The sequence below is a fragment of the Hemicordylus capensis genome, chromosome 15, assembly GCF_027244095.1.
Source record: "Hemicordylus capensis ecotype Gifberg chromosome 15, rHemCap1.1.pri, whole genome shotgun sequence".
Classification (NCBI taxonomy): Eukaryota; Metazoa; Chordata; class Lepidosauria; order Squamata; family Cordylidae; genus Hemicordylus; species Hemicordylus capensis.
In genome coordinates this window covers 1,259,843-1,271,457 of record NC_069671.1, presented here as the reverse complement: position 1 = coordinate 1,271,457, position 11,615 = coordinate 1,259,843, and the positions used below count along the sequence as shown (strand labels likewise).

Here is an 11,615-nt window from a genome sequence, read left to right as displayed (position 1 = left end):
CTTCGAGAGGCGAGCGACGCGCTCCCTGGCCTTCCTCTTCCCCGTCGCCTCCCTTGCAGAGGCAAGAAGGTACCAGAGCCGCGCTTCTCCTGTGGGTTGCGCCCTTCCGGGGCATTCCGGGGCGTTGCTTTTTGTCTTCTAGCGGGAGACAGGCGTACCTGCCGCCGCCAGAAGTCCCACAAGGAGGGCTGGGCTCGCCGCTGTTCACGCTCCTGGGTATGTTGCCCCTTGTAATAAAGAACAGCCGTGCCAACCTGTCGAAGTGACAGAAGCCGCCTTGGGCTTAACGAAAGGCGGTATATAAATTTAACAACGAAATAAACCCAAAGCACGCTCCGTCCCGCAGTGCCAGGAGGCCGTCTCAAATGCCACCCGCCTTCGTGCAGCCAGGGAGGCTCAGCTCAGAGCGGGAGCCTCGTGCGGGGATCCCTCTCAGCTGCTGCTGAGTCGCTCCTGCACAGCGGGTGTTAATTTATTAGCTGCTTGAACGAGGCGGACAGAAGTCCAGGAAAGCTTCTGCTACAGCACAGTTATGTTACACCTCCAGGTCACGGGCGTAGCTGGGGGAGAGGGGCCCGTGTTCACCCCTCCCTCTGGCGGCCCCCCAGAGAGAGGGAGATAATGCAGAAAATAGGGGTGGGGGTGGAGCTGGAGGGCCCTCAGGAGCGGGGGGCCCGCCGTGTTCTTTGAGCCCTTTCGCTCAATTATAGCGACGCCCCTGCTCCAGGTGCTGCCACAGAACAAGACAGCGTTGTCCTTGGCTGCAGCCGAGGGGGTGCATTTGTGGGTCTGTTTCCCAGCGCCTGGAGGAAGTGAAGCAGCCCATAGAAATCCAGAGAGAAACCCATCACCGCGCCGTGCCGGGGCAGCAGCAGCAGCAGCAGCAGCGCGCCTCCCTAAACCCCAAAGGTAAAACAAAAGGCCAAGAAAGACAGAAGAGTCCCTGCTATTTCTAGCGAAGGCGGCCTTCTGTCCTGTGTGAAGCAAAAGTGAGCCTTAGTTAGTTCCATAGAGAATTGTGTCCGGTGTCTAGCCTTTTTCTATCTCTATGCACACGCGGCTTTTCTTTCTCCTCTGCCCTGCCGAAAGTGCGCGTGCGCGGAGAGAGGGCGGGGGGAAGGTCAAAGCGAAGTTAAGCATTGGAGGGGGCGTTGTGCCAGCAATGCGCATGCGCTGTCTGATTTTTTTTTAAAAGGAGGCGTTCGTACACACCTGGCAGGTTTCCCTGGGAAGGGCTGGACGTGTTTCCAGCTCCATTTGTCGCACCTGAGCGTGTGGTGGCGAGAGCAGTTGGCCCCAGTCAGCTTCCTGTGTCCCTAATGTAATATATCAAAAGCCACCCCCGCCTAGGAAGACTGGGAGTCTTAATATTAGGAACAGTTAATGTTACAGTATTACTAAGTTAACCTGAAGGATTTTGATACTAGGACCAATCACGGCGGTGCAATGTTGTGGGGAATGGAAGCTACCTTGTGCAGAGTCAGACCCCGGGTCCATCTAGCTTAGTATTGTCTGCACTGACCGGCAGTGGCTTCTGCAGGCAAGAGGAGTCCCTCCCAGATCTGCTTGGAGACACTGCCGGAGACTGAACCTAGGTAGGGTTGTGGCGCAGCAGGGAAATGCTTGACCGTTGAGCAAGAGGTTGCCAGTTCAAATCCTCACTGGTGCACCTCTGTCGGGCAGCAGCGATAGAGGAAGGTGCTGAAAGGCATCATCATCTCATGCTGTGCAGGAGGAGGCAATGGCCAACCTCTCCTGTATTCTACCAAAGACAACCACAGGGGTCTGTGGGCACCAGGAGTCAAAATCTCCTCAACAGCACACTTGACCTTTAGGGTTGCCCTGTTCTAGCTTTCCAAATCCAGGTGCCTCATTTGAATACCATGTAAATTGGCTTGAAAGTAATTTTTGAGCAGAATAGAGACTGCATGTTTTGCTCCATAACTACGCTTCCACAAAGGCTGGAGCTTAGCTTTAAATAAATAAATAAATAATAGGGGCAGAGCTGCCATTGGGCAAACGGGTTCAAAGAACCGGGGCCATGCCCAATCAGGGGAAACGCCACGCGGCCCCGACACGCACCCCCGCGTCTGACGTCAGACACGGGGGTGCTGGTTTAAATGGCCACTGCATTTGTGGCAGCCTCTTCCCTGCCTTAAAGGTGCAAATGCAGCACCTGCCTAGGTAGCTCTTGAAGGGGCTGTGCAGCCCCTTCGGGAGCTAAATGAAGTTGCAGCGTGGCCAGGAGTGGCTCTTCCCAGGGAAGAGCAGCCCCTTTGGGAGTTGGACTCCATTTGCTGCCGAACGGAGTCCTGCGGCTCCGTTTGGGAGCCAGACCACGCGTGGCTAGCCCCGGGTCTGATGTCAGACATGGGGGGGAGGAGTGAGCGGGACCGCCACCGCGGCTGCACACAGGCCGCCGGTGGTCACACTCCGCCACTGATAATAATAAAAATAAAAGCTGAAATCTGGGCAAATCTGGGTGGGCTAAGCAATCTGGGTGAAATGCTTAAAATCCAGGTGAAACCCAATATTCCGGGGAGGGGGAGGGGTGGCAACTCTAAACCTGGGGCCTCCTGCATGCTGATGTGGTACTCAGCCGCTGAACTGCAACACCTGACTTTTAAAACGGTGGTGCACTTCCGGTGCCTCTTACTCCGAGGTCAGCCCTGCCGCTTTGCAAGCAGCTGACTCCCAGGTAACCCGGCACACATAGGGACAGAGGAAGCTGCCTTCTACTGAGTCAGAAGGCATCTGACTCAGATGCCTTGGTCCTGACCCGGGTCTTGACCCTGACCCTTGGTCCACCTAGCTCAGTATTGTCTTCACGGACTGGCAGCGGCTTCTCCCAGGTTGCAGGCAGGAGTCTCTCTCCCAGCCCTATCTCGTTGGAGATGCTGCCAGGGAGGGAACTGGGAACCTCAGATGCTCTTGCCAGAGCGGCTCCATCCCCCCAGGGGAAGATCTTCCAGTGCTCACACCTGTAGTCTCCCATTCACATGCAACCAGGGCAGATCCTGCTTAGTAAAGGGGAGAGTTCATGCTTGCTGCCAGCAGACCAGCTCTCCTCCTCCTCCTCCTCCCCGGATTGCAGCAAGAGCAGAGCAAGGGAGAGGTCGAAAGTCGATGCGTGCACGGGCGTGAGGCATCCTGCCCTGTGACAGTTGCAAGCAAGCGCGGATCAAGCGCAGCCTCTCTGCCCACCTGGACCATTGTCGCCGCCTCCATGCTCACTTTTGTCTGCATTGCAAGCGAGGGGAATGACGTTGTTGTTAATTAACATAAGGCACCCAGGATCCTTTGCGGCGGCGCGCTGGAGCTGAAGGGGGTTGGAAGGGGGGGCCGCCGGCCTCCCCCTGATTGCAAACCGGGGCCCCGGTGCAGGGGGGCTGCAAGGCGCGTGGCGCTCTGGCCCTGGCCGCCCGCCCCCCCGGGCGCTCGCCGTCGCCTCACTGGACATTGGCCGGTTGGGGGCAGGAGGGCCGCGGAGCAGCGAGTCAGCTTTGCGCAGTGGCAGTATCGTAGCCAATGAGGTTAATCCGAGGCGCGATTATTGCTAATTGAAAACTTTTCCCAATACCCCGCCATGACGACTTGAAATATAGTCGGCATTGGCAATTTTTGACAGTCTCTACGGAGACTGAGCTTGGTGGTTGAAAAACAGATTAAGAAACTCCAGGGGGCTACGAAATGGTGCTTCTTGATTTTGGGGGGTTATTCCGGGGTACGTGCAGGTTTTTCATCAACGGGGCTGCTTTGTTCTTTCGTTGCGTTTTGCAATGCGGACTTGTAAGTTTCTTGTGGCAAACGCTGGAGACTGCGGAACCTTCAGTTGAGGTGGGGGTGGGAGGGTCCCAATCCCAGTCTCACACTGCAGTGACCCCCCAGATGTTGGACTGCAACACCCATCATCCCCACCCCCAAGGCCATTGTGGCTGGGGGTGATGGGATTTCTAGTCCCAGCAGGTCTGGGGACCCAAGTTTGAAAACTTCTGAATTCAGTCTTGGAGGGCTGCTGGAAGATCATTGGTTAGCAATCACTTCCAGTGAGGTCGCATTCGACTCAGCAGCACCCACCCACTCACTCACCCACCCACCCCTCAAATAGTCCCAAGGTCTCTGTTCTGGATTGCACCACTCCTTGGAACTGGCAAGTTGTGTTCGTGTCTTGCAGGGCTGCAGAACCTTGACCCTCCAGTGGTGCCTGGACTACAACTCCCATCATCCCCAGCCACAATGGCCAATAGTTGGGGGTGATGGGCTCTGTAGTCCAACAGCAGCCAGATGGTCACAGTTCTGCAGCCCTGTAAGACTTAATTTAAGGTCTCAGTGTGTTTGCTACACGTAAGCCATAGGGCTGCATTCTAAAATGTTTAATTAAAAGACATGTAAGGAAACTACCAAGATTCCCACAGTCCCCTGCCACAGTGGCCAGTAAGGATGATGGGAGCTGTAGTCCAACACCAGCTGGAGGGGCCAAATTGTGCAGCCCTGAATTAAGATATTTGTTCTAGAACCAGCTTGCTTGGACTAGAGCCTATCTTCTGCTGTCCTTGGTTGACGCATACCTCCTCCTGAGTACCCATAGAATTGTGGTGTTATTTTCTAAGGGCCAAGAACTGCAAGAAATGTGATCATTCTGTGTAAAGCTTGACTGTATCCAGCTTAATGACTGTGACCATGTCGCCCTCTCTGTCCATCAGATTTAAAATAATAAATAGAGAAAGGAAGAAGGTCCAGATAGGAAGTCATAATTTGGGTGGCTGCATTCAGTGAAACAGGGCCATTACGTTGTTATCTTTGCTGAGTCATCTACAGTCTTGCAAAATAGGGAGCTGTATGTATATAACACCCTGGGGGTGGGGGGAGAGGGGTGTGCCAGCTCAGCCAGGACCCTATTGATTTATATACTGCCCCTCCAAAATGGCTCAGGACGGGTTACAACAAATAAAAAACAACTAAAATCAAAACTAAATCAAGTAAATAATTAAAATCATTTAAACATTAAAAATGTTAACATTGCAATAGTTTAAAACCAGCATTAAAAATTTAAAGCATACAACTAATTAAAAGCCCCTGGGTGATATGCCTTATCCAAGCGGACCTTTAACTCCTCTGGTTCTTCTGAACTGGGGTCAGGCCAAGGATTGTCCAGACAGGGAAATACAGGTGAAACTCGAAAAATTAGAATATCGTGCAAAAGTTCATTAATTTCAGTAATGCAGATTAAAAGGTGAAACTGATATATGAGATAGACGCATTACATGCAAAGCGAGATGTCAAGCCTTAATTTGTTATAATTGTGATTATCATGGCGTACAGCTCATGAGAACCCCAAATCCACAATCCCAGAAAATTAGAATATTACATGAAACCAATAAAACAAGGATTGTAGAATAGAACAATATCGGACCTCTGAAAAGTATAAGCATGCATATGTATTCAGTACTTGGTTTGGGCCCCTTTTGCAGCAATTACTGCCTCAATCCTTTGCAGGTGTTATGGATTGATTAGCTGATTGGAGTGGGACACCTGGAGCCTAGACTGTTGACCCTTTTCACAGTATTCTAATTTTCTGGGATTGTGGATTTGGGGTTCTCATGAGCTGTACGCCATGATCATCACAATTATAACACATTAAGGCTTGACTTATCTCGCTTTGCATGTAATGCGTCTGTCTCATAGATCAGTTTCACCTTTTAATTTGCATGACTGAAATTAATGGACTTTTGCACGATATTCTAATTTGTCGAGTTTCGCCTGTAAACCGTGATTGAAACCCATTCAGAGAACGGCAGAATTAAAAGCCCTCCAGAACCACCGCAGGTTTGGGAGAAAGAGAGGAAGCTGCAGAGAGAGCTGCAGCCGGGTGGGGAAAGAGAGGAAGGGGAGCCCCTCGTCGCCCAGCTGCTTCCGTGCAGCAGGAATGCGCCAGCCCTCCAGGAGGGCTTGGACCTGGGGGGCCCACCAGATGCTGCCACGCATTACGGCACGGGGGGGGGATGATGGGAGTGGTAGTCCCCGTGCAGCTGAAGAGAGCCTCGGGCGGGCTCTGGCCACCCCGGCGGTGCAGACAGACTTCAGAGGCGGGAGGGCAGGCAGGCAGGCAGCGAACCAACAGGTGCTGCTGCGCTAGTTTGCCGGAGGGAGCGGGCAGACAGGCAGGCAGGCAGGCAGCGAACCAACAGGTGCTGCGCTAGTTTGCCGGAGGGAGCGGGCAGGCAGGCAGGCAGGCAGGCAGCGAACCAACAGGTGCTGCTGCGCTAGTTTGCCGGAGGGAGCGGGCAGACAGGCAGGCAGGCAGGCAGCGAACCAACAGGTGCTGCGCTAGTTTGCCGGAGGGAGCGGGCAGGCAGGCAGGCTGGCTGGCGCTGCTGCTGCTGCTGCTGCTGGGGAAGCGGGCTGGGGCGTCCCGTCCAGGCGCCGGCACCTGCCGAGGGCTGCCGCTAGGGGGCGGTGGCGGCGCCGCCCGCCCTCTCGCGCCCCCTCCCCTCGCGCGCGGCCGGGGCGGGCGGGCTTCTCCGGGCCAAGCCGAGCCCAGCAGCAGCCGCAGCCGCAGCCGCAGCAGCAGCGCCGCCCGGGGGGCCCGGAGGGGGGGCGAGGCGGCAGCCAGCAGCAGCAGCAGCAGCAGCGCACGGCGGCCCGGCCGGGGCGAGCGGCCCCAGCACCAGCACCAGCACCATGGACGACCTGGGTGAGCTCGCCAAGGGGGCGCGGGCGCCAGGGGGGAGGGCTGGGGGGGGTCGTGGTCTCCCTCCTCCCCCTCCTCCTCCTCCCCCTCCCCCCCGCTGCATGCACGCACGCCCCCTCCCCGCCTAGCCCCCTCCCCCCACAGCTGCCCCCTCCCCGCTTTTCCTTGGGGTGGGGGGAGGGCTGGAGGTCTGCCGGGCGCCCCCCGCCGCATTCAGCCAACTTCCCCTGCAACTTGTTAGCCGCCGGCCACGAGAAGAAGCCCCTCGCTCCGCCCGGCCCTGTCCCAGACCCACTGGGTGGCCATGATGCATTTCCGCTCTTTTTGCAGAGTCCCGGACCCTTCCCAGGGAGCAACTCTGCTGGACCCCAGACCCAAATTCTCTCCCCCACCCCCGGTCTTCCTACCTGAGCCTTGCTTGGTCCCTTTGCCCTGTGGCGGCTGCACACACTCCCCCCCCCCCCGCCCGCCGTGCTGCCTGCTCTCTGCTCCTGAGATGCCCCCTCCCCAACTTCTCCCCCCTCTCCTCCCTGTAATGGCTTGTCTTCTCTCCCTGACCCCCCCACTCCCAAGACACCCTACTGAGTCCAGGAGTTCCCAGGGCTCCAGGCATCTTGAGAGCCCCCCTCCCCCCGCCTTATAAAAGGTCCTTGGGAGGGTGGGATCCAGAGAGTTGGGCTTTCAGTGGCTCAGACACATTTCTGGAGGCCTGGCTGTGTCCGGCTTCTAGACAGACACATTGCACAGGTAGCCATCTGGGGTCATGAGAGAGCGAGAGGGAAGCAAGGAAGTTGGGGAACGGCCACAAACCAACCGGAGAAGTTGCCTCAAAAGTTGCACAAGACCTTTGACCAGCATCCGCGTTGCAAAGTCGTGGACAGACTCCGCAGAGAAATGTGGACGTTTTGTAGACGCTTCAGTCTGAAGAAGAGCTCTGGGGAGCTCCCAAAGGTGTGCCACGACTCTCTGACGGTTCCCTTGGCCTTCATAAAGGCATTACCCTTGTGCCTGCTTTTGCATCGAGCATATCTAGAGTCTCAACTCCCTTTGTGTACAGGGACCAAAAAGTCAAGCCAGTTGAAAACGAAACAAAAAAGTGCAAAATCTTTGTGGACAGGACGCCAAAAGTAAGGCTGAGGGAAGGTGTTAAGGCTGCACCCCCAAGCACAGTTGCTAGCGCATTAAAAATATGTTTGAAATACTGTCTTTGGGAGGGTGTGGGCCCCTCCAAATGCCTTTAGGCCCAGGATTACCTCGGTGCGCCAACAGTAAGTTCTGTGGGACTCAGTGGAACTTACTTCTGAGTAAATGTGGCAATGCCAGAACTCAGTGTTTTACAGGTCGTGTTTATACCTAAATGCTGCTTCTCGTTACTAATCTGTGGGAGTTTTTTTTGGGGGGGAGCATATATATGCTGCGTCTTGTTTTGTGGGTTCCTTCGTTTTGTATATCCCGCTACAGTACTTCTTTGGGAACGCTGGTTTAATTTCCAGACTTTAAAAATTCAGCGAATCAAAGGTATCGATTTTAAAAGGCAAGCTCCCTCGGTTCACCCCTCAGCTTTTCTCTAGGTCCCTGACCCAGAGCAGATTCACATTTCACCTCGACTCCCTTGAGAATGTCTTCATCTATTCCTAGACTGCACATGGCCTTGGTTAGCTTCTCCACCACACTTCCTTCGGTCAATTCCTAACTCCTTGGAGCGGGGGGGTCGGGGTCGGGTCCCTTCACTTGATGTGAAGGTCAAAGACCCGCCCCCCCATCCGTACCCCCCCAATCTTGGTCGGGATAACTGAAAATCTTGAAGTGCCCTGAATGCCCACTTCCTGGAAATCCCAATTAGCTTCCTGGAAACCTTTTGTGGTTTGTGCCAGCACTTAATTTATAGACCAAATTATGTGTGTGTAATTATATCCTCTATGCTCAGAGTGGTTAATAGGGTAGAAGTGTCTGATACAGTTCCCCACCCCACAGACACATCCCTCCCTCCCTCCCTCCCTCATCCTCTTTCAGCCTGCAGGTACATTTGTCATAATGCAGTTCAAAGAAAATAATCAACTACCAGACACTTTCTCTTCTTGGTGCTACTGTACTTATGGATGTTCCGTCTCCCCAACACAAAAACCCGCTTCTGACATTATGTTGGGCATTTAGACAAGTGTCTAAACTGATGCACACGTTTTTGCATGCACGACTGTACATGCCTTCACTTTAAATGTGGCAACCTACGTTCAGACCCCTTCAAATACAGGTTGCAGACAGGCAGTGTTCTCTGCTGTGGTGCACTGAACGTAATGTGTGAATAGCTGTACAGATCTGTACCTGCATGCACGGATTGTATGTCTGTTGAACATAATATATGACTAGGGCTAAAAAATTACTCTTGATTGAGCTTCCGCCCTACCTATCCTATCCCCCTCTGTTCCTGATACTAATTGCCCTATATTGGGGTTTCTCACTTGGGCCCCCAGATGTTGGACTACAACTCCCATCATCCCCAGCCACAATGGTCAAAGGCTATTGTGGCTGAGGATGATGGGAATTGTAGTCCAGCACCATCTGCAGACCAGCGTTTGCAAACCTCTGCCTTATATTGATTCTTATCTAGTAGTAGTAATAAACTTTTTTAGCTTTCCCATAACAAATTGTTCTCTGGGTGGCCTACAATAACACAACAGTAAAAAAGAATAGCAACAAACAATGAAAACACACAAAACAAGACAAACAGATTACAATATGAAATAGAAAATACAAAACATTTTAAACACTTTTAAAAAAAGTTTTGAGAAGCCTGAGTAAACAGAAAGACCTTCACTTGGCGAATAAATGGAAAAAGTAATGACGCCAGGCAAGCCTCCCTGGGAGATGGGCTGCCACCACCGAAAAGGCCCTCTTCCTAGTAGCCTCACTTTATTTGTCAAGGGCACTTGGAGCAGGGCCTCCGAAGAAGATCTAGTATTATCTAGTTCTGCTGTGGTTGAAGGCTAGCCCCACTGAATGTAACCTAACAATAATCAGACATCTGCCACTTTTATGATGGTATATATACTTGCTACCGTGTTTCCCCGAAAATAAGACGGTGTCTTATATTAATTTTAGCTCCCAAAAATGCACTAGGGGAATTAGCGGTACATCAGAAACTACTGCTAGGTCTTACTTTCGGGGAAACAGGGTACCTAATGGCGCAGCGGGGAAATGACTTGCCTAGCAAGCATGAGGTTGCTGGTTCGAATCCCCGCTGGTCTGTTTCCCAGACTGTGGGAAACACCTATATTGGGCAGCAGCGATCTAGGAAGGTGCTGAAAGGCATCATCATCTCATACTGCACGGGAGGAGGCCATGGTCAACCCCTCCTGCATTCTACTAAAGACAACTACAGGGCTCTGTGAGCTCCAGGAGTCGACACTGACTTGACGGCACACTTTATCTTTACCTTTATATACCTGCCAAGAGAAGCCCACTTATTCCCCGCTTTCCGCATGGAGTCTTGGATGTCTCATTGTTTGGAAATGGGTGTGAGCTTGTGCCACCGCTGTTGGTGTTCCAGCAGGCACCCTTTTGCTGGTGGCAGGACAGTCCTCTAGAGCAGGGATTCTCAACCTTGGGTCCCCAGGTGTTGTTGGACTTCAGCTCCCATAATCCCCAACTAAAGGCCATTGGGGCTGGGGATTGTGGGAGTTGAAGTCCAATAACATCTGGAGGCCCAAGGTTGAGAATCCCTGCTCTAGAGCCTGGTGAAGGATGCATACAGTTTAATTCTTTTTTAAAAAAAATATTATTATTATTAATTCGATTTCTATACCGCCCTTCCAAAAATGGCTCAGGGTGGTTTACACAGAGAAATAATAAATAAATAAGATGGCTCCCTGTCCCCAAAGGGCTCACAGCCTAAAAACAATGTCTTGCTTTCTGTCCCTGATTGACTAAGCTTTTGTGTTTCAATAGTGTAATACAGTGTAAAATCTACAGAACTCAGAAAGATATCACATGGGTGTGTCCCACACCACCGTCTCTCTTCTGTGGCACAAAATTCGGAACCTTTTATGCCAGGTGCTGACAAAATGTTCTCTGGAGCCAGCCAAAAATTTACCGACCAGACAGTAGACCCATGACAGAACTGCCAGACTTCACGAGGGGCATTGTGGAGGGGAAGGGTAAATGAGCTTCTCTTTATCCCCTGTACACGTTACATACTTGGAACAGAGATGGGGCTGCCTGGGACAAACCAGATCAGACTTAATAACTCTGCCTCTGAATATCCTAGTCTAGGTGCCACGGTTAAATTTCTAGGTGCCATGGCTCCCTGGCGCCTGGGATTTGGCAAGGCCTATTCTGAATGTGGTTATTTCGAAGTGGAGCGGGAAGAGCTGACTAGTCCTCGGTGGCAGCTGCTGAGGATGGTGTGTGGGGGCAGGGCGGCTAGATGTAACTTTAGAACGTCATTACCGGCGATACCGCTGGCACCTGGAAGCCGCCATGGGGAGCAGCCGTGCCCTGCATGGTGGCTTCCCTGTCCACAGCACTCACCTGGCCTCTGCACGTGCACAGAGGGCATTTGCGTGGTCAGCATGGGGTTGCTGACCATGCAAATGTCCTCTGCGCATGTGCAGAGAGGCCAGGTGCGTGCCGTGGGTGGGGAAGCTGCCACGGTACCGGCAGTGATGACTTTTAAAGGCAGCTCTCATCACCCCCTCCCAGTGCTGCCCTCCCTGGCTGCCGCTCCTAGAACATCTCTTGAGTCCATTAGAACACCCCCACGGCCCCAATTTACTCTCCTTCCCACATCTGGCTCCAGGCCTGCCACTCGATTGGCACGGTGAGACTTCTAGGCATAGACGCAGGCCGCCTATCTCTTGGCATCGGCTTCCGTTTTTAGTCTCGGTCTTGTACGTTTTGCATGGGGAAAAGGATCTCACTGAAGGCG

At 53.1% G+C, this 11,615-nt stretch overlaps 1 protein-coding gene and 1 non-coding gene across 3 annotated transcripts in view; both read left to right on the top strand.

Annotated features, from left to right (window-relative positions):
• Positions 1 to 198: 198 nt before the first annotated feature.
• Positions 199 to 11,615, top strand: part of PXN (paxillin) — a 77,559-nt gene continuing 66,142 nt past the window's right edge. The window contains exon 1 of one of the 2 annotated variants that reach the window (XM_053279943.1): positions 199 to 216. Coding sequence is in view for 1 of the 2 variants with exons in the window: in XM_053279942.1 (XP_053135917.1) it covers positions 6,682 to 6,694 (13 nt within the window). In the remaining variant the exon portion in view is untranslated. Of the gene's footprint in view, positions 217 to 6,467; positions 6,695 to 11,615 lie in introns of those variants that run through there. The other variant, XM_053279942.1, reaches the window with a different exon arrangement.
• Positions 3,500 to 3,640, top strand: LOC128338281 (U4 spliceosomal RNA). The gene has a single exon (XR_008312568.1). It is a non-coding gene; the product is annotated as a U4 spliceosomal RNA (small nuclear RNA).